General features: G+C 45.0%; 4 protein-coding genes across 13 annotated transcripts in view; 3 read left to right on the forward strand and 1 right to left on the reverse strand.

Moving 5' to 3' along the window:
- syne1b (spectrin repeat containing, nuclear envelope 1b) overlaps window positions 1-2,002 on the forward strand; it is a 79,387-nt gene extending 77,385 nt beyond the window's left edge. For 9 of the 10 annotated variants that reach the window (XM_052086882.1, XM_052086884.1, XM_052086890.1 and 6 more), the window contains one exon: window positions 634-2,002. In XM_052086882.1, the coding sequence (XP_051942842.1) occupies window positions 634-874 (241 nt within the window). In that variant the 3' untranslated portion in view covers window positions 875-2,002. The remainder of the gene's footprint in view (window positions 1-633) is intronic. The other variant, XM_052086889.1, reaches the window with a different exon arrangement.
- Window positions 2,003-2,600: 598 nt separating this feature from the next.
- Window positions 2,601-8,275, forward strand: rmnd1 (required for meiotic nuclear division 1 homolog). Its single transcript, XM_052086892.1, has 12 exons — window positions 2,601-2,826; window positions 3,255-3,697; window positions 3,790-3,895; window positions 4,100-4,175; window positions 4,469-4,508; window positions 4,943-5,043; window positions 5,153-5,259; window positions 6,264-6,328; window positions 6,438-6,514; window positions 7,462-7,582; window positions 7,671-7,787; window positions 7,873-8,275. Exons 2-12 carry the CDS (start codon window positions 3,290-3,292, stop codon window positions 7,903-7,905), a joined length of 1,251 nt encoding a protein of 416 aa, XP_051942852.1. The 5' UTR covers window positions 2,601-2,826; window positions 3,255-3,289; the 3' UTR covers window positions 7,906-8,275.
- A 38-nt stretch (window positions 8,276-8,313) lies between these two features.
- On the reverse strand, window positions 8,314-10,062 carry LOC127615254 (trichohyalin-like). Its single transcript, XM_052086891.1, has 2 exons — window positions 8,651-10,062; window positions 8,314-8,560 (listed from the first exon to the last, which is right to left on the reverse strand). Exon 1 carries the CDS (start codon window positions 10,014-10,016, stop codon window positions 8,655-8,657), a length of 1,362 nt encoding a protein of 453 aa, XP_051942851.1. The 5' UTR covers window positions 10,017-10,062; the 3' UTR covers window positions 8,314-8,560; window positions 8,651-8,654.
- A 56-nt stretch (window positions 10,063-10,118) lies between these two features.
- LOC127615257 (uncharacterized) lies at window positions 10,119-15,169 on the forward strand. The gene is made up of 2 exons (XM_052086893.1): window positions 10,119-10,333; window positions 10,922-15,169. The coding sequence occupies exons 1-2, from the start codon at window positions 10,136-10,138 to the stop codon at window positions 11,690-11,692; spliced, it is 969 nt and encodes a 322-aa protein (XP_051942853.1). The 5' UTR covers window positions 10,119-10,135; the 3' UTR covers window positions 11,693-15,169.
- The last annotated feature ends 6,446 nt before the right edge of the window (window positions 15,170-21,615 follow it).

The raw sequence follows: 21,615 nt of genomic DNA on the forward strand, positions 1-21,615 counted from the left end.
GGTTTGGAATCCCTATTCTGAACTTTTTTTTTTGGCGTGATCGTGTCAGTGAATTCCATCATCTTCTGCAATTCTAGACGCTCTTGTGTAGGCCGGCTGACCAGCGTCAGCCCTCCCTTCCTGGTTTTTAAGGAATTTCTGCTGCATAATAACCAGCCACTGGATTCGCCCCCCCCCCCCAAGCGTTGTTCTCTCTCGCTAACAGCATCAACAGCGCTCCGCCACTAGAGAGCGCACTTGCCCCTATCTGCCCTTCTTTCTCTCTCAGCCATCAAATGAACAACAATGCAATGAACAACACAAAAAGGCTGCCGTTTCTGTCTTTGTGACTTCTTCTGTTGCTGTCTCTGCACAACTCTTCCGTCCCCATTTTTTCAGCCATCGCCGCTCGTCATTTTTGAGGACTCCTTCCGTAAATGTTTTTTTTCAAGCCTGCTTTTTCTGTGCTGGCTTTTCTTGCAAAACTTCAGTTTTGCCGTATTCTAGTCAGACAGAAAATATATATGCGACTTTTTTTTCTCCCAACTTTTACATCAGCGCAGCCCCCCCCCCCCCCCCCCGCAAAAAAAAAAGTCTGATTTCATTTGCGAGATGTCCTTTTTTTCCCCGAATGTAACCTTTTCTTTTTGGCAGGTGTCGCAGCGCCGCTGGGTGCGCTTCCTGCCCTTCTGACGCACCGGCGCCACCTGGTGGCGCTTCCTTGGCCCGGCGCGTCCTGAGAGCGGCGCTGCCCTTCCAGCTGGCGCTCCTGCTCCTGCTGCTCGTCGCCTTCCTGCTGCCCTTGTCCGAGGCGGACTACTGCGCCCAGTCCAACAACTTCGCCCACTCTTTCTACCCCATGCTGAGCTACACCAACGGACCTCCGCCCGTCTAGAAAGCGCAACTGGCACCAAAAAAAAAACAAAAAAACACACCCTTTGCAATGAGCTGCATTGCTGCAGAACTGAGTCGTAAATTGTGATCTAATCAATCCACGTGACGGGTTATCGTTCGCGAAAACAAACAAAATCACGACAACTGGAACTGGGAAAAAAAATATTTTTTTGAACTGAAAGAAAAACGATAACGAACTGAATCGGCATTATGTGTTTACTCAATGAGCTAAGCTAGTCGCAAAAAAAAAAAATATAGAATTGTGCTTTGTTTTGGTCTTGGTCACTTTGTTTGATCCAGAAGCTTTTATAGGTTGATTTGGGAATCTACTTCGGCTCTGCTGGATTTGAAATTCGATTTGTGGATGGTGGCTCATTTGTGTCACGTGGTTTGGATTTGGAAGAAAAAAAAATCGGAATTGTTCACTCCGACATGAAATAATTGGATTCGTGACCTGTAGTTTAAACGTAGCCTTCTAGACAGACTCGAGAACTGGTTCGAGTTGTCGCCACTCTCCCTAGGAGTTATTCTTTTTTTTTGAGGGGGGGGGGGGCTCTAGATGACGATGAAATGACATTTTACAACCACTTAATATACAAGTGCAGGTCATTCACAAACTTTCGTGGAATTGTATGTGACATGACTGAAACTGCTGTTTGGAAGGACAGTAATGGGGGGGGCAACATTTAGGCGGGAGTACCCACGTCAAAATGAATACAGGTAATAATCGTGTGACGAGCGGAGGAATTACAAAAAAACACACACACACCAAAGTAAATGGCTGAAACGCAGGCTGTGATTTTTCTCATGATTCTACTTAGTAATGCTTAACACAGTTAGGTGTTTTTTATTTTTCCGCATGCAGTTCCACATCCCCACCAACAATTTTTAACCTGACATGCTGAGATTATTTTTTAAGAGAGTCGCCGTCAGGGCGACGTGGGTCGTTTTATTTTTACAACATATCAAATACTATAAAGCCAGATAGAAAGTATTGTATTTTTTTGTATGCTTACCCGGTGTCAGATGTGTAACAAAGTGTGGATGATCGTGTGTGTACTGTATATAATGTTTATGACATATGTATACGCAAGCATCAGAAACAATGAATGCCAAATCTCTATTTTGATATGTGGTGCGTTTTTTTTTTTTCAAACAGTTCTTTTAATTTGCGCCGGAATCAAATTGAGTAAAATTAAATGCAATAATTGCAATCAATATACAAAATACAGAAGCGACGACAAAACTGAATATGAATCTCAAATATATTGAAAATATATATATATTTTTTTCTCATTTTTGCACTCATTACAAAAGTAAGAAAACGAACTCAAGGGCATATAATCGGCTACGCCCCGTGTTTGGACTGAAAGGCTTCCTTAGCTACTGGCTGACTTTGCGGCATTCATCCTGCTTACGTAGACATTAATTGAACTGCAACCAATATATGACTCAAGACCAACTAATACATCAATAGACTGTAAAGTGGAGAAAATGTCAATTGATGCCAATGAAAGTTTGTCGTATTATTCACTACGCGCTCGCTATAATACATGCTCTGTTGCTTGTCACGTCCAGACCAAACATGACAGAATATAAATGTTTATAATGTGACTTTTTTGGGGGGGGGGGGGGAATATTCCTTGACTAAAGAAAAACTACGGTACTCTGTTAATTTGCGGTTTAGCCCTGTGTTACACTTGCACCTGCGAGCTAGAAATCAGGGTTATACTTTCAGTATCAAACAGGAAGTAATCCAAGAATTAAAACTTTATTGACAACCCAACACGTCGTTCCGAGATGGTCAAGTTTGACAGCGGGAGTTTTGTTCATTTTGAACGTTTACATTTGAACGCGTAAACGTCGTTTGGTGACGACAGTTCGTCATGATTTCCTCTTCAAGCGAGCCAATTGCTGCTCGGCGAGCCATTTGTTGCTAGCCGCGTAATACAGGTAGCGAGCCGAGCACCGTTTGTATTTTATTGGCACGCCTTGCTCACCAGTTTGCTGCTCAGTGGGCCAGTCCGTCATTGGGGGACATTTTCTGTGCTCCTCCATCAAGTTTCAAATGATCAATGAATGAAATACGGAAACATGCACTTGTGCAATTTGTTATTATCCTGAGACGAAATGTGACTCTAGCTGTAGCCAGAGTGGATCCAAAATTCTATTAAAAATACCAAATAGCTTTTTAGCATCTCTAAAATGTACCCCCTCCCTCTTAATGACCATCTAACGCATTAAATTTATGATTTTTAAAAATGGTGGTCTTATCTGTTGATGCTCTTTATTTTAATTGTTTTGTTCATTTAGTTTTTTTCATAGCATTTAATTTTATTTACATTCTGTATTGAAATAAATGCATTTGTATTCCCATGTAGCGTGTGAGCAAGCGGCCGGAGGAGAAAAACAAAACATGCTTCTGCGGACTTGGTGGGATAAACTGGGAGCTGCCAGGAACTTTGTTACCTCAGCGTTTCCTTTTCACCCGACTCAAGCACCCAAGTTTGAGTTTAAATTCAGGACTCGGCCATGCTCCTCTGTTCTCCAGACGACGAGGTCCTTCAACGCACCTCTGCTCAAGCCAGAACCTCCGAGCCACTTTTTGTCGCCTGCGTCTATAGGATTCCAAAGGCCGGGCTGCATTTTTTCAATGCATTTTCAACACCGTAGCAATCAGAAGCGTTTGTACGCATCAAATCTGGTCAAGTCTGTTTTAAAACCCACCTTGAAACCAGTGATAGCACCTGGGAAAAGAGTTCCAAAGGGGCCCAGAACCAAACAACCTTCCAGAGCTAATCAGCCGTTCCTGAATCAGGACATGGTGAGTCTGCCTCGCATGACTTTGTTCATTCCGCTGGTGTGTGTGTGCTGCTGTATGTGTGTGTTAGCATTCTTCTGTGGTTGCTTACCCAGGACATGATGCAATGTATAGCCTTCGCAACAGCAGACCAGTACAATCTGCCGACTCTCAGTGTTGACCTGACGCAACACGGCTTCCACGAAGTGGAGTTCCCTCGAGGTAAGAACTGCACTTGGGGGGGCCTGCATACAAACTGCAACCCCCCCAAAAAAATCCTGAATTCCCCAATGATTGCGCAGCTTGAAACATTACCGTCGTCGCCGCAAAAAAATTGCACTGATTTAAGTAGACTATTTAAAAATTGTTTTTATCTTCCTTCACTTGTCGTCTTGGGGGGGTGGGGGGGGGGATGTCACATTTCAGATGCCTCCAATGTGCTGGTGATCCGTTCGGACGCGAGCGCCAAAACCGATGACGGCTCTTTCATCTTCTTCTTCAGGTGGACTCGCCGCATTTATTTGAGTTTAGTTTAATTTAGTTGAGTTTGTTTGTTTATTGAACATAGACAGTAATAATTTGACAGAAAATAAGGTAGATTAAAAAAAGTAAAAAGAGAGAAATTTTCATTACTGTTTGCATTTATTTTTCTTATTTTTTATTTTATCTTTGGGAGGCACTCAAACTTTTGCCATTGAGGAGGACAAATGGAAATGTTCTTGAAATATTTTTTGGGCGTACAAATGTTTTTCTCTTCCTCTTTTTTCATGTATGTCCATTTTTTACAATTGTCAGGGAAGGCTCTGTGGTTTTCTGGAACGTGGAGGAGAAAATGGTAATGAAAACACCATCTCATATTTTCTGTCGTTCATGCCAGATGTATACACACACACACACACACACACACACACACACACAAAGTCAGTATTACATTTCGGTCTTTTGTTTTGATTCAAACTGCGGCTGCATCTCACATTCAAGCTATATTACATGTAGCTTTTTTTTTTTCAATGTAAAATATTTTATGGTCAAATCGTTGTTAAATGAAGCAAATTTGGCAAAACTTGACAGAAATCTTGAGGACCATTTGAGTATTATAGTGTTGAGTTGGGGTTTTTTTCCCCCCTTAAAATAGTGTTCAGCAGTCTGCTTTGTCACTCAAGCAAATCAAAGAAATGACTCAATGAAAAATGTCCCAATTTTAGCAACTTTCATCCTGCTGCCGATAATACAGAACGCCCAAAGTTTTTTTTTTTTTTGGATTATCAGCTGAAGAAGGTGCTGAGGCTATTGGAGCGTCACGAGAGTCAGCCGTACGAGGTGGCGCTGGTCCACTGGGAAAACGAAGAGATCAACTACATGTATGGCGAGTGAGTGAATCCACATTGTATTGAGATCGTTTTGTTGCCCCCCCCCCACCCCCCAACGCCCCCCGACCCCGCAGTTTTTTTTTTTATCGTTACACATGGCTCCACGCAGGGGAAACACAAAACTGGAGCACGGCAACTTTATTTTGAGCAAGCACTCGGAGGAGCACGACGCCGTTCTGGAGAAGTTTGCCTTTTCCAACGCTTTGTGTTTGTCAGGTGAGACGTGGCGCCGTACGCCACTCGCCAAATCAAATTGAAATCATTCCTGCAGCCTTGATACTTACTGAGGAGCTGCGCGCAGCCCTTTCTTACCATCTTTTCCGCACTAAAAGGCGCACCTAAAAGCCTTCCATTTTCTTAAAAGCTCACTGCGCGCCTTAAAATCCGCTGCGCATTGTGTATGATCATTACGGTAATATTCATTCATCTTCCGTACCGCTTGAGGGTTGCCGGGGGGGCTGGAGCCTATCCCAGCTGTCTCCGGGCAGTAGGCGGGGGGACACCCTGAATCGGTTGCCAGCCAATCGCAGGGCACACAGAGACGAACAACCATCACTCACACCTCGGGACAATTTAGAGTGTTCAATCAGGCTGCCACGCATGTTTTTGGAATGTGGGAGGAAACCGGAGCACCCGGAGAAAACCCACGCAGGCCCGGGGAGAACATGCAAACTCCACACAGGGAGGCCGCAGCTGGAATCGAACCCGGTACCGCTGCACTGTGAAGCCCACATGCTAACCACTGGACTACCGGGCCGCCCTTCGGTAATATTTCGCCCCCAAAATGGCTCCTTGCTAGAGACATGCTTCCAACGCAGATTTCAAAGCTTAAGGCGATCGGTTTCGCCGTTGAACACGGAAATAGAGCAGAGTCATTGTTATAACTCTATAATATACTCTATAAATCAGGGTGTAGTGTAGTGTTCTATTGGCATTTCTTTGAGCGTAGCTCCATCTAGTGGATGCATTGTAGATTGCGTCTTATAAAGCAGTGCGTCCAATATCTGAAAAAAAATTACAAAATAGGCCATTCATTGAAGTTGCGCCTCATAAAGGATATCTTATCTTAATCCAGTGCGCCTTTTACTGTGGAAAATACGGTGATTTTTTTTTTCCATTAAAAAAACAAACAAACGTCAAAGAACGTATTTTTTTTGGTTTGAGTAAGTGGTGTTGAACATGTGCTCTCTTTGTCTGTTTGTGTCACTTGGTCGCCCCAGTGAAGTTGGCCATATGGGAAGTGTCGCTGGATAACTTTGTGGAGTCAATTCAGTCAATCCCCGAGGTACGCGTCGCACACCTTCAAGCCGTCTGGTGTGTGTGTGTGTGGGGGGGGGGGGGGGGGGGGGGTTGTGGCAGCAGTCAAACACCTCCTTTTTTTTTTCCTCCCCCAGACGCTCAAGTCGGGCACAAGAGTCAAGTTGTCGTCAGCGGAGGTGATGCAGAAGATCGGCGAGCTCTTCACGTTGAGGTCAAACGCCGTCAGGCACTCCGCGAGTCACACGCGCGCACTTTCGAGGCTCCTCGCAGGCACGGATTGAAAATGACATTTTAAGGGGGGGAGAGAGACCATGGCGGGAAGTGATCAAATAAAACTTCCAAATTAGATGTATTTGACATCTTTCAAAAAGATTTCAACCCGCCTCTTGTGTGGTTTACATCCTTGGCAACTCGAGATGATTTTGATGCTGATTTTTTTTTCCAAACGTATTAATTAAATAAATTAACACGTTTTAAAGATTAATTAGTTAAATGCATTAGTGCATTAATTAATTAAGATAAATTAATGCATTAATTAGATAATGGCGGTTTTATTTAAATATACAAATTTTAGTTAACAAAATTATAACATTTATTCAATTATTTTATTCATAAAAAAATACATAAAAATAATTTTTATGTACGTATGTATTTTTGAATAAATAGAAATATATGAATGCACATTTCTAATGCGACGACACTTTTTTTCCCCAATCAGGTTCCTGTTTCTTATTTTATATAATTAAAAAAAGTTTGCATAGAAAATTCAAAATAAAAATGACATTTTTCATCTTTTTCTAACTCGGTACACAATTTATTGTCGATATAAATTTACATTTATTTGAATGTTTTCAATCGCTTTTTTAAGTCAATGAAAAGGATGCAAATTGTAAATTTTATATCATGGATATTTTTACTTTTATTAAAACATTTTCTAACATTTTTATGAGCTTGTATTAAAATTATCCATTCCTCAAACGGGTTCTCGTAGCTTTTTGAAATTAATTAGAAAACACTGATTGCATAATAATCTTTCTATTATTGACATCTTTTTTTTTTAAGTAATTGATAGTTTGAAAAAACAAATAAAAAAATGCAAACTGTATGGGTGCGGGATATAGAAAGTGTCGTTTGAAATGCCGCCCCTGCCGTCGCCAGACATTGCATCAACCTGAGCTCCGACCTGCTGCTCACGCCCGACTTTTACTGGGACCGAGAGAACCTGGAGAAGATCTACGACAAGACCTGCCAGTTCCTCAGCATCAACCGCAGGGTCAAGGTGACCGGGAACAAAAATAAAAAATCCGAATCATTGCAATTGCGCCGGCGGCTCACTCTGCGCCACGTCGCTGGCCGCCGCTCCGCAGGTCGTGAACGAGAAGCTGGAGCACTGCACTCAGCTGACGGACCTGATGAGGAGCCACCTGAGCGAGAAGCACAGCCTGCGGCTGGAGTGGATGATCGTCATCCTCATCACCATTGAAGTGAGCGGCCGACGCGCGGCGTCTGCGCACACGGGACACGCGACAGCTCCGTTCCCATCTTTTTTCTTTTTTTTTTTTGTCGTAGGTGTTGTTTGAAGTGGTGAGAATGATCTTCTGAGTGGCGGGGAGAGTCTTCAGACATACGCACGTGCTGCGTTCGGGTACGCTCCGCCGACAGCTGCACTCGTGAGCTATTCTGGCTTCACAACGGCTGGCTCGGGTGTGAAAAAGACACCGCGTGGGCGTATCGCGCCAATCTACACAATTCACGGAACTCGTGTAAAACAATGACTGTCGGGCCTTGCTTTCTCCCAGAAAAAAAAAAAACAACAACACATTTACAGATGACTGGACTTATTTCCTTTCATTCTTTGGTTGCATAACCACCATTTGTGGCATCGGCACAACAAGAAAAGTGTGGAGAGAGTGCAGGGTTGTTCCTATTCGGAATCATGATAAACACATTCAGGTGTGTGCAAACCCCCCCCCCCCCCCACCCCCACCCCCAACAATAAAAACGGTCAATATGGTCAGTATCTGCTTTTTTTTTTTTTTTACACTTTTTCTTGTTTGAGTGTAATATGGGGACTATACAATGTGAGTGTCTTAATAAATCGCCACCATCCGCAATTCATGTTTTAAATGGCATCAAATAATAATAATAATAATAATATTGATGATGCGATGAGTACTGTAATCCAAATCAGGCCGCAAATCACCGGCGATCATCAGGGTATCCTCCTCCGCCGTGATTTTCTGGCTATCGAAGCAACCTTGAAATAAGGGGGAAAAAACAAGAACACGATCGAGTATTTTCATGAGGATGCAGAATATTTAAAAGAAGAGAATAAACAGAAACATACCCGCCTAATCGCACTCCATTACTGCTGCACTTTCCAATTTGGAATTGTCGAATGCAATGGCAAAATTATCGCCTTCGCTATCACTTTCGGCCCCGGAGTCGGTGCGTGTCATCGGCTCGGACTGCGGTTCATGCAGCGTTTTGGTTGGTCGGTTGAGGCCATGCCGTGGGCCGGCATCTTGAGGCGACGGCACGTTTGTTTCCCCAGGAATTTCGATTTCTACCTTTGCGTCCATCCATATGTCCTGGTCGTCGTCTGCTTCTTTTATGGGGACCTCGGTTTCTGGTCTCTCTGCAGTTTGTAATGTTTCACTTGTCTGTACGTTTGGTGTTTCCGTCACTGTGGCTGCATATTTTTCGAGTGGTTCTATGCTCTCTGCTGATTGAATTTCCTCGATAACTTTTACTATTAAGATTTCCTCGGCTGCTCCTTCTGTCTCAACTGTTAGGAACCCGGAATCCAAATGGACTGAAGATCCCGTGGTCACTGAGATGTCGGTGGATTTCAATTCTTGCACCAGTTTGGAGGTCTCCTCAGTCCTAACTGCCTGTTTTTGTCCGTTGACAGGCTCTTTTGGTAACGAGACCATTTCCTTTTCTGGAGCCTCCTTAGTTTGCTCTGTCTGTTTCTGGGTCTTGGTGGACTCTTTTTGGGGTACAGAATCTTGGCTTTCTCTTGTTTGAACAAAGTTCTCCAACAGCCCCATCTGTTTCTGATTCTCAGTGGACTCTTTTGTGGGTGATGGCACTTGGACATCTCTTGCTTGCTCATGCGCTTCTGTTAGCTTCATCTGTTTCTGGGGCTCATTTGAGTCTTTTTGGGCTATGGGCTCTTGTGTCTCACTTGCCTCAAAATATTCCTCTTCAAGCTCCATTTGTTGCTGGATCTCAGAGGACTCTTTTTGAGGCAGAGGCTCTTGGTTTTCGCTTGCTTGAACAAGTTTGTCTTTTAGCTCCATCTGTTGCTGGATCTCAGAGGACTCTTTTTGAGGCAGAGGTTTTTGGTTTCCGCCGGCTTGAACAAGTTCCGTCTCTTTCTGGGTCTCAGTGGACTCCTTTTGGAGTGATTCCACTTGGATATCTCGTGCATGCCCGAGCTCTTCTGTTAGGCCCATCCTTTTCTGGGTCTCTGTGTACTCTTTTTGAGGCAGGGGCTTTTCGTTTTCGCTTGCTTGAACAAGTTTGTCTTGTAGCTCCATCTGATTCTGGGTCTCTGTGTATTCTTTTTGGGAAATGGGCTCTTGCGTTTCACTTGAATGAAAATATTCCTCTTGTAGCTCCATCTGTTTCTGGGTCTCAGTTGACTCGTTTTGGGCTATTGGCTCTTGCATTTCACTTGACTGAAAATATTCCTCTTGAAGCTCCATCTGTTGCTGGGTCTCTGTAGACTCTTTTTGAGGCAGAGGCTCTAGGTTTTCGTCCGCTTGAACAAGTTTCTCTCTTAGTTTCGTCTCTTTCTGGGTCTCAGTGGACTCCTTTTGGAGTGATGCCACTTGGATATCTCTTGCCTGTTCGTGCTCTTCTCTTAGCCCCACCTGCTTCTGGGTCTCTGTGTACTCTTTTTGGGAAATGGGCTCTTGCGTTTCACTTGCCTGAAAATATTTCTCTTGGAGCTCTGTCTGTTTCTGGATCTCTGTGGACTCTTTTTGAGGCAGAGGCTCTAGGTTTTCGCCCGCTTGAACAAGTTTCTCTCTTAGTTCCGTCTCTTTCTGGGTCTCAGTGGACTCCTTTTGGAGTGATGCCACTTGGATATCTCTTGCCTGCTCGTGCTCTTCTCTTAGCCCCTTCTGCTTCTGGGTCTCTGCGTACTCTTTTTGGGAAATGGGCTCTTGCGTTTCACTTGCCTGAAAATATTTCTCTTGGAGCTCTGTCTGTTTCTGGGTCTCAGTGGACTCCTTTTGGAGTGATGCCGCTTGGATATCTCGTGCATGCCCGAGCTCTTCTGTTAGGCCCATCCGTTTCTGGGTCTCTGTGTACTCTTTTTGAGGCAGGGGCTTTTCGTTTTCGCTTGCTTGAACGAGTTGGTCTTGTAGCTCCATCTGCTTCTTGGTCTCTGTGTATTCTTTTTGGGAAATGGGCTCTTGCGTTTCACTTGACTGAAAATATTCCTCTTGTAGCTCCATCTGTTTCTGGGTCTCAGTTGACTCGTTTTGGGCTATTGGCTCTTGCATTTCACTTGACTGAAAATATTCCTCTTGAAGCTCCATCTGTTGCTGGGTCTCTGAGGACTCTTTTTGAGGCAGAGGCTCTAGGTTTTCGCCCGCTTGAACAGGTTTCTCTCTTAGTTCCGTCTCTTTCTGGGTCTTGGTGGACTCCTTTTGGAGTGATGCCACTTGGATATCTCTTGCCTGCTCGTGCTCTTCTCTTAGCCCCATCTGCTTCTGGGTCTCTGTGTACTCTTTTGGGGAAATGGGCTCTTGCGTTTCACTTGCCTGAAAATATTTCTCTTGGAGCTCTGTCTGTTTCTGGATCTCAATGGACTCTTTTTGGGGTGATGGCACTTGGAGATCTCTTGCTTGCTCGTGCTCTTCTGTTACCTCCATCTGTGTCTCTGTTGACTCTTTTTGGGCTATGGGTGCTTGTGTTTTACTTGCCTGAAAATATATCCATTGTAGCTCCGTCTGTTGCTGGATCTCGGTGGACTCTGTTTGATGCAGAGGCTCTTGGTTTTCGCTTGCTTCAATATCCTTCTCTTGTAGCTCCATCCGTTTCTGGATCTCATTCGGCTCGTTTTGGGCTTTTGGCACCTGGTTTTCTACTGGCTGCATATGGTGTTCTAATAGCTCCATATGTCTCTGGCTCTCAGATGACTCTTTTTGGGAAATGGTGTCTTGTGTTTCCCTTGCCTGAAAACGTTGTTTTCGTAGCTCCATCTGTTTCTGTATCTCAGTGGACTCGGTTTCTGGCAGGAGCTCCTGGTTTTCAATTGCCTGAAGCTGTTTCTCCAATAGCTCCGTCTGCTTCTGGGTCTCAGTGGGCTCGTTTTGGGGTAATGGCACTTGGATATCTCTTGCCTGGTCACACTCCTCTGTTAGCACCATAAGTTTCTGGGTCTCAGTTGACTGTTCTAGGAGTATGGGTTCTTGTGTTTCACTTGGCTGACAATATTTGTCTTGCAGTTCCGTCTCTTTCTGGATCTTAATGGACTCTTTTTGAGGTGATGGCACTTGGATATCTTTTGCCCGCTCATGCTCTTTTGTTACCTCCACTTGTTGCTGGGTATCGGTGGACTCTTTTTGAGTTAGGGGCTCTTGGTTTTTGCTTGCCTGAACACGTTTTTCTAGTAGGTCCGTCTGTTTCTGATCTTCAGTAGACTCTTTTTTGAATACTGGCTCCTCTGTTTTTGGCTTCTGACAATTCTTCTTGGTCAGTGCTGCGGAATTTTGTATCCCATCTGGCTCTTCTGGGAAGGAGGGCTGTACAGTTTGTTGTACCTGAACATTTTCCTCAGGTATCCCTGTCTGCTTATGGTTGTCAACTGAAACTACTGAATCCAGTGCCAGAATGGCATTCACACTAACCTCACTTTGCTCTGTTGTTTTAAGAGAAGCAAGGGGGTCTAGTAGGGACAGGGGTTCTTCTGTATCTCTTTGGGATAGTGGTTCTTCTACCTTTGGGATCTGCAAATCTTCCTCGTTTGTCATTATGTCTTGGTACTCTCGTAGATCTGTTTGGGATCGAGCTCCCTGTGGCTGAACTCCTTTCTCAGTTGGATTTTTTTCTTTTTGCTTGTCAGCCGGCTCCATCTGGTGGAAGGAAGATTGCACTACAAAGGTTTGATGACCTTCCTTGGTTGGCTCTGGGTCTTTATGACTATATTTTGAGGTACAGGGTTCCTCTTTTGCTACCGGTGCCTTACCAGCTTCATCAGTTGCTGCCATTGACTCCTCTGCTTGCAGGGCCCAAATGCTGTCTTCTTTTTCCTCCAAACGTTCTTGAAATCGGGGGACCTCTAAACATTGTGGGGTAGCTTCTTCATGTAATTCCTCTGCCAAAGTCTCACTTATGCAAGCATGCTCCCTGTCTATTAATTCCGTATTTCCATCAATTTCCCCAAGTTCAATGTCTCTTGCTTCTTTTAAGACTGTTTGCCCCAAGGTCTCAATTTGGTTCTCCTTTACATGTGGAACGATCTCATGACGCATCACTGCATAGTGCTCATGCATGACGTCCTCAACACCCAAGGATGTGGAGAGAAATTCAACCCCTTCAATATTTCTGTTACCAATGTCTATGTCTGCGTTTTCTCTTATCCCAATCTTTGACATCTGATCCAAGCTCCTTTCTGTCTGTTTGGTGTTCATTTGGACTACTTGTACTAGATTGCTGGGGTTGGCCTCCATCACTGTTGCTGGCACATGCATCATCACAGCCTCATTGCTGATCCGTGCCATCTCTGCCAAGTCATCAGTCATCATTGGTGATTCATTCACAGTGGTTTCTGTGGATTCTGGTACTATAGATACCATGAGGGTTTCTTGTTTGCAAGATGGTCTCCTAATCAGATCAGGTCGTGCAGTTGAGACTTCTTTAAAACGGCACGTGGTCATTTGAGTCACCAGAGCGTACTCGCGTGTAGCAATTGTCGCCTCTACATTTGGTAGATCACAGTTTTCTCCCATAGTTCGGTTTTCCACATCACTTGCACGTGCCTCAAGTTTGACTTTGTCTGCAAGACTTCCACAAACGTCAGGGATTTCTTCAATAATGACATTTTCAAGACTCTGGGCGCACTTTTTTTCCTCCTGGTGTAAGCATATATGTGCTTCTGTGACATGTAGTGTGCCACCTTCCTCTCCCTCTCCTTCATCAGCTGTGATCTCTGGTTCCAAATTATTCTGCTCATCTAAAGCCTGATCCGGTGGAGGCTTTGTTTGATCTACCTCCGAAACAATTTCTCTCTCAGTTTCTGGTTTGGGAATTTCCTCTTCCAATGTTTCCTTTGAAAATGCTCGAGTGATGCTTTGTTGATTGATCACCAGTCCAGACATAGCCACCCCCTCCACTGTTTCTGTCTCATCTGGAGGAACTTCTTCCAGCTCTTGGACCTCCTCCCTTACGGTTAGCAGTGCTTCTGTTTCAACACTGTATTTCATTCCTTCATTCTGGTTATCGTCACTTTTCTTTGCCAGAGTACCCTCTGTCAAAATGGTTACTTGTGAACACAAACTCATGTTTGTGTTCCCTGGCTGGAGAGTTAATTCAGACATTGGCTCTGCACCCTCCTTGAGTTCGCTTGGGAGGCTCTCCTCTACCAGAATACCTTCTGTTGTTTCTTCAGACTGAAGTAATTCCACATTGGCTTCTTCCGATGCTAAGACTTCAGACATTTTTATGTTGTCCGTTTCATTCACCGTTTCGTCGTCGTCTTCCTGTGCGTCCGCATTCATTTCAGTTAGCGCAACCGCCTCCTCTTTAACTTCAACTGAAACTTTTCTCTCGTCAGCAATATCTTCCGTTGTTGCCTTTCCCTCTTCTGCCATAACTTGGTCTGCATTCGGTTCTGTTTTGATTACATCCACTGCTTTCTGGTTACTCTCTGCTTGAACTTCAGTCAACCGCATTGTCTCCTCTTTGAGTTCTTCCGTTATCTGTATTTCTGCATTGATGGTTTCTTCTGCCACAACCGAGTCGGTTTGGATTGATTGTTTCGATTGTGTTTCTTCTATTTCTTTCCCTCGTTCAATTTCAGATGCACCCACTGCCACCTCGTCATCTTTTGCTGACTCAATAATGGTTTGAAGCTGAGGCGCCATCTTCTCCCCGCATTCTTCTGTCATGGTTTTTGTTGGATGGATGTCTTCTCTTACTTCTTTGTGGTCATCTGATTTTGCGCATTTTTCTTGTACTACTTCCCGTTCAGGACTAAGGTCAGATTTGGCCTGCTGGTCTGCGCTAACTGGTTCATCCTCAGTGAGAGGCGCAGGTCTGTATTTCGCTTCAGCAATCAATGTTTCTTGTGCAAGTATACTTTCTGATATGTCTTCCGCTTTAACTGACAGGTCTCTTCCTTCTATGTCTTTGTCTTCTTGTACGAATTTGATTTGAGTCTCGTTTATAGTGTTTTGGTCTTTTGCTGTTTCCTCAGCGTCAGTTTCCGGCAGAGGCATGTTGTCGTCTTTCACTTCTTCCCCTGGATGGTCTTCTCCATGAATGTCTTCTTTGAGTTCATCGTGTTGGACGTCAGCTCTATCCGATTCAAACTGTGTTTTTGGTGTTGCCACTAATTCTTTGTGTTCCTGAATAGATTCAATTTCAGGTCCAACCATTGCTTTGTCCAGAGGCGGTCCTGCAACTGTCTTGTTGTCTGCTTCTGCTTTCTCTGATACGCGCGATGTTGCTTGTACAGCTTCTATTTCGTCTGCGGATGTCTCCACGGGCTCCTTTGCGACATCTTTGTTTTCTGGTTCTATACTAATATCAGTTAGGAGCTCAGTCATCTCTTTGAGTTCACTCACAACCGTCTCGGAAAGCATTTCATCTTCGTGTTTTTCATTTTTCATTTCATTCTTCGTGTTTTGCTGTGGGCTTGTTACCTTATGGTCGGTATGATCAGTTGTTTCTGGTTCCGGTGCATCAATTATTGATTCTGCTGTAACACCTTCATGTAAATTTGTTGTGTTGTCTAGTATGTCACTTGACCGTCGCAACTCATCCACAACAGGAATGTGATCCTCGACCTGAGGTTGTTTGGCAGATTCCACCAAATATCTCTTGCCTCCATCTCTACGTTCATGTTCTGCCATAGGTACGGGTTGCTGACTGTCCACTTCGGAGGCTTTGTTTTCACCTTGATTGGTTGCCAAATCTTCTAGATCATCTTCTGCACCAACATCTTTGCTTTCGGACAACTGCTCTGACGACTCGCCTCGGTTTACATCTGTGAGGCGGTCCACAAATTTGTGGATTTCATCGATGCTGTCTGACTTGGAAAGGTTGGTTTCATTTGTTTCATCTGTGGTTAGTTCCTCTGTGTCAAGCTCCTCAGTATCAACTTGAGTTATGATATTCTCAGAGTGAAACATTTCCTCAGTAGCTATTGTGGTGTCACCTTCCTCGGTAAGAACGAGAGAACGGCTTTCCTTGGATTCAAAGTCCTCGGTTGGAATTGGAGGTGCGCATGCCTCCAAGTTGAGCTCCATGGTCGGAATGAAAGGTGTAATTTCCTCGGTGTCAGACTTGTCATTCGGAATTAAAGGCATAATTGCCCCTGTCTCAGTCTCTTGGGTCGAAATGAGAGGGGTTATTTCCTTGGTGTGAAGTTCATGGATAGGGAGTTGCGGTGTAAATTCCTCTGCGTTGAGCCCCGCTGCAGGAATAAGAGTTGTGATTTTGTTGGTGTCGAGCTCCTCAGTGAGAAATGGAGTATGTATTTTCTCCATTTTGAGCCCATTGATAGAAATGGGAGACGTGATCTCCTCTGTGTCATACTCCTTTGTAGGAGTAGGAGCTCTGATATCCTCTGTGGCAAGCTCCTCGGTCGGAATGGCGCTTGTTATATCATTGCTGTGCAAATCTTCTGAATACATTGGGGGAGTTACTTCCTCGGTGTTCGGTGTCTCTGTAGGTAACGGAGGTGTCATTTCCTCTGTTTCTTGTGCCTTGGTAGGACTGGGAGTTGAGATTTCTTCCATGTCAAGCTCCACTGAAGGAATTGGAGGTGTCATTTCCTGGGTGTCGAGCTCCTCTGTAGGTATGGGACGCGCCCTTTCCTGGGTGTCAAACTCCTCTTTAAGAACGAGAGGTGTGATTTCCTTTGTCTGAATTGGGGTTCTGATATTCCCAGCAGTCGTTGAAGTATCTGTGTCGAGCTCTTCTGTAGGAACGGGAGATTTGATTTCCTCGATCTCGAGGTCCTTGGTAGGAATGGATGGGGTAATTTCTTCGGTGTCGCGTGGTGTGATGTCGAACTCCTCGGTAAGACCTTTGGTTTGGATTTCCTTGGTGTCAAGCTCCTCTGCAGGAATTGGAGCTGTAATTTCCTGAGTTTCAAGCTCCTTTTCACAAATGGCCGTCGTGCTTTCCTTGAGGTTCAGCTCCTCAGTAGGAATGGGAGGTGCCACTTCCTGGGTGTCAAGGTCCTCTTGAAGAATGGGAGGTGTGATTTCCTTTGCGTTAAGCTCATCGCTCTGAAATGGGGTTCTGATTTTCTCAGTAGTAATCGGTGTATCTGTGTCGAGCTCTTCTGAAGTAATGGGAGACTTGATTTCCTCGAGCTCGAGTTCCTTGGTAGGAATGGATGGTGTAATTTGCTCAGTGTCCAGCTCCTCAGTACAAGGAGCAGGTGTGATTTCTTCAACCTCAAACTCTTCTGTAGTTATTTGGGTCTTGATTTCCTCTGTGTCAGACTTCTCTGTAGAAATCGGAGCTGTAATTACTTGGGCATCTACTTCTTCTGGAAGAACGGGACGTGTGATTTCCTTTGGGTTAAGCTCCTCAGTTTGAATTAGGGTATTGATTGTCCAGGTAGTCATTGTAGGTATAATTTCCTCCACGTTGAGCCCTTCTATAGGAATGGGAAGCTTGATTTCATCAATGTCGAGTTCCTTGATAGGAATGGAAGGTGTCGTTTTTTCAGGCTCGGTACAAGTAGGAGTGATTTCTCCAGTATGGAGCTCCTTGGTATGAATTAGGGTTTTGATTTCCTTGGTGTCAAGTTCCTCAGTAGGAATTGGAGGTGTAATTTCTTGAGCTTCAAGCTCCTGGGCAAGAATGGCAGTTGTGATTTCCTTGATGTCGAGGTCCTCGATCGGAGTGTGAGTTGTGATTTCTTGAGTGTCAAGCTCCTTTGTAGCAACGGAAGGTAAAATGTTGTCAGTGTCATGCTTATCTGTAGAAGTGGTTTTGATTTCCTTGGTGTCAACCTTCTCGGTAGTTTTGATTTCCAGGGCGTCAAGTTTCTGGGAAAATGGAGGTGTGATTTCCTGGATGCCGAGTTCTTTGATAGGAATGACAGATTTGATTTCCTTGATGTCGAGCTCTTCGGTAAGAATTTGAGGTGCCATTTCCTCATCCTCCTTGGTAGCAATGGGAATTGCGACTTCCTTGGTGTCGAGCTCCTCTGTAGAAATTGTTTCAGCAATTTCCTGGGTAGCCAGCTCCTCGGGAGGAATGGGAGGTGTGATTTCCTTAAGGTTCGGCTCCTCAGTCGGAATCTGAGTTATTTCCGTGATTTTTTTTACTTCGAATAACTCTGTTCCATCCATCGCAGCTTCCATTTTATTTACAACCAGATCTGTCCTGGTGATTGGTGCGTGTAATTTTTGGACTTCATGTCGTGAATCCCCCGCAAATGTTTCAAGTGCGCCACGCGAGACAGAATTAACCATTTTGTCTGAACACAACGAATCTGCCACCGGCATAGTGGAGATGCTCTCAACAACCTGCTCCATAAGCTCTTCCGTTACCGTGACTTGGGAATCTGCCACAACCGGTGTGGTAGCCCCCGATGTTGTTTGTTCTGACCGTTGGGAGAGCACAGATATCCTCTCGCTATCCTCGGCCAGCCTCATGTCCTCAGGATTTGATGGTGCGGTGACGGCCTCTGAGGTGCTCTCGATCAGATTGTCTGCTTCGGTGCTCTCCGTGAACTCACCTTCCTCAGGAACGTCGCTCAGTGCGTTTCCATTGAACTCTGCGAGGTTGGCCAGGTCTTTGTTTGTGGCCTCATTTCCTTCAGTCTGCAGATCATCTAACAATTGGGCGGCCTCTGTCGCTTCAGGAACGATGTCTTGGTTGAGATCAGCATCTGTTTTTGTGGATGGCTCCCTCTCTACAACACTCTCTTTTGGTTCTGTCTCAACAATTTCATGATTGGACAAGGGAACAGCAGCTGGCATCTCAGAATAAAGGTCACTTGCACCAAGCTCCTGATCCACTTCACACAAAGGTGTTTGTTGGTCTTTATTTGAGACAGACTTGGATTCGTCAGACACAATTTGAGCCGAAAGAGTGTTTTCTTGATGGTCGTCAGGTTCGGACCCTAGTTGCCTTTCTCCTGCAGGCTTGGCTTTCCTTTTGGGACTCATTTGTCTTTTGAAAATGGTCCAGGCTGACTCTACGTCGCCTTCAGGTGGACTTGCGGCTTCCTTGGGGGTAGATGCTAAAACGTCAGCATTGTTCTCATAGTTTTCTATTGTTTCTGCAGGATTTACATCGTCAGTCGGTGTTTCGTGATCAGAGTCGAATGGTGTCTGAATTCTTGCACATAAAATGGCATCCCAGGAAACACCTGAATCTTTGCCGTCACCCAACCTGCACTCTAAGGTGTCATCTTCTTCTTCTCTTGGCTTTGGGGTTTGCACATCATCATTGTTCAAGGCGGACCCGTTCACACGCTTTTTGGGAGATAACAGTTTCTTAAAGACGGCCCACGGGCTCTCCTCTTGCCCCGCCACCGTTGTTTCTGTAGGTTGTGCAGGTCTTTGTGTTTTATCATTCTCTGCCATGTCAGTCGGTGAAGAAAGCTGGTCCGAGTCATCGCTAGACGGTATACAATCTTCACCCTCAGACGGTTTTACATCTTTTTGCCTTTTCAACATCATCGGACTCGAGCCCAAAAGAAGCCTCTTCAGAGGACTCGATGGAACACCCTCGATCTCTTTGGGAGCTTCAGGCTCGCTTTTCATGTCCGCCGATGGATTTTCTTCCTGGTTGCCATCTGCTAATGTTACGGCAATAATTTCTGTGTCTTCCTGTTCGTCTTGTGTCGTTTCTTTCACAGTGTCTCCGACTTCCTGTGGAACAAGCTCTCTTGTCGTGGTCTCGTCTTCCAAGGACATACTCTTTTTCGCCAATCCGGCAAAGATTCCCGTGGTGAAAAACCTTTGAATGGGTGACATGGTCACATCCTCTTTGGCGCAAGAGGGAGACGAAAGATCCTGTTCAGATGGAGTGTCGAGGTGTGTCCACTCTTCGTCAGGGAGGTCGGCCTCATTCTGGGAATCTTCTCGGACTGTTGCTCCTTCCTCGGTCGGATGAGTTGAATCCTCATTTTGACTCTGGCGTGCTGCGTCCGCTTGGGTTTTGTCGTCATGGATTTGGTCAGTGGCGTTTTTGGAGTCGTCTGGGCCATCTGCTTGGTTCCCGCCGTGAACTCTGAAGCCTCGTTTCAATGTAAATTTCAAACCAACTTTCCTGAGGAATGTTTTAAAGCTCTCATTGATGTCGTGTTTCGCTTCGACCTCAGTCACATCGAAGGATATGTCTTCTTCATTATTGGCTTCTTTGATTGACTCGATCAGCATCTCCAGCCCGTCAGCTTCAAAAATGATAGCAGGGAAGCAAGGCCCGTTAAACCACGTCAGTTATTTGTTTAGTCGGACTCCTTTTTAGATGGATTACTGCCTACCTTCGGCATGCGTGTCATCCTCACGACGACCGTTGACTCCCACGAATGAGGTGCCTGATTTTTCAGCAATTTGCCCCTTGTTTTTTAGCAGCTGCGAATGAAGCACAAAACCTCCCAAAGTGAAAAAAATGGTTTCTTGTAATTGCAGCCCTCATCGTGACGTTACTCGACGTCAGTGATTTTGAACAGGAATGAGGAATTTCAAAGTAAATACGCAAAAGAATTCAGCACAGCATCCAAACTCAAAAAAACAATTTCATGTGAAGGAATGCAAGTAAATAACTGTCATTTGACCTCTTAATCCAGATGTTAGTACGAAGTTCATACTGTTACTATTTTTGGTTTTGGGGGGGCCTTAAGAACGAGACCGTTAAGTCGTGACCGAAAGAACGAGATCCCGGATACAAGCGGCCGAAATGAGTTTTCTCCGCAGGGTGTCCGGGCTCTCCCTTAGAGATAAGGTGAGAAGCTCGGTCATCCGGGAGGGGCTCCGAGTCAAGCCGCTTCTCCTCCACATCGAGAGGAGCCAGATGAGGTGGCTTGGGCATCTGATTCGGATGCCCCCTGAGCGCCTCCCCGGTGAAGTGTTCCGGTCATGTCCCACCGGGAGGAGACCCCGAGGAAGACCCAGGACACGCTGGAGAGACTATGTCACCCAGCTTGCATGGGAACGACTCGGGATCCCCCGGGGAGAGCTGGAAGAAGTAGCTAGGGAGAGGGAAGTCTGGGCTTCCCTGCTAAAGCTGTTGCCCCCGCGACCCGGCCCCGGATATGCGGTAGATGATGGATGGGGGGCGTTAAAATATTACTGGCTAACTAGGTTAAAATTCTTCGACATAATAGCAAATGTAACCATTGGAGGAATAAAAGAAAAATGACTTTGATTGTCAAGTCAAGTGTATTTCTCGAGCACTTTCAAACAGCATACAACTGCATACAAAGTGCTGTACATGGCGCAATTCAACATGCACAATAAACAGTAAAACAAATCGGTAATGTGTTGAGCCGATGCAAAGTGAGAGCAAAATCGGTATTCTTGATACTTTTTAATGACTCGGTAAATAATGACATTGTGCTATGTCTCTATCTGTATGAATTTCCTTCTTATTTCAGTGTTTGTGTTCACCCGGACACACAAAATTTTTTAGGTAAATGTTTTTTTTGTGTTTGTTGGGGGTGGGGGTTGCTAAAACATTGTCAGATTTGGACAGAATTATCACTCATGAAAGAATTAAAAGAATTTTACGGTAACATTTTCATGGGCTAATTAAAATTGAGGAAACTTCCGGATTTTTGTCCTCAAATGAACCGTGCGAAATGATTCCAATTGGAGTGTGAGTGCTCCACCACAAATCCATTCGCCTCTCTGGCCACCACTTTTAGTCAGTGCAGAGGAAATTTCGAACACATTTCAAAGTGTACCTTCTCGTCATCAGCGTGTCGGACATCCTGAACGCCGCACTCTGCAGCATCCCGGCCCGGTTCGCCTTCCTCATACGCGGACTGCGTGTTCCCCATTTCTCACAGAGACAGACGCCTCGGCTTTCCCATCAAAAAAAAAAACAACAACAAAATGAAAAAAAACTGCTCCAAATGACTCGCGACAACAAAATCCC

Source organism: Hippocampus zosterae, chromosome 14 (genome assembly GCF_025434085.1).
Source record: "Hippocampus zosterae strain Florida chromosome 14, ASM2543408v3, whole genome shotgun sequence".
NCBI classification, from domain to species: Eukaryota; Metazoa; Chordata; class Actinopteri; order Syngnathiformes; family Syngnathidae; genus Hippocampus; species Hippocampus zosterae.

Excerpts from the sequence above, each read along its gene's own strand:
- rmnd1 (XM_052086892.1), top strand. The coding sequence starts at position 3,290 with ATGCTTCTGCGGACTTGGTGGGATAAACTGGGAGCTGCCAGGAACTTT. Across the intron at positions 4,176-4,468 it reads TCTTTCATCTTCTTCTTCAG|GGAAGGCTCTGTGGTTTTCT; the intron begins GTGGACTCGCCG and ends TACAATTGTCAG. Across the intron at positions 5,044-5,152 it reads ATCAACTACATGTATGGCGA|GGGAAACACAAAACTGGAGC; the intron begins GTGAGTGAATCC and ends GGCTCCACGCAG.
- LOC127615254 (XM_052086891.1), bottom strand. The coding sequence starts at position 10,016 with ATGGAGCTTCAAGAGGAATATTTTCAGTCAAGTGAAATGCAAGAGCCA.
- LOC127615257 (XM_052086893.1), top strand. The coding sequence starts at position 10,136 with ATGCCACTTGGATATCTCTTGCCTGTTCGTGCTCTTCTCTTAGCCCCA. Across the intron at positions 10,334-10,921 it reads GTTTTCGCCCGCTTGAACAA|GTTTCTCTCTTAGTTCCGTC; the intron begins GTTTCTCTCTTA and ends CCGCTTGAACAG.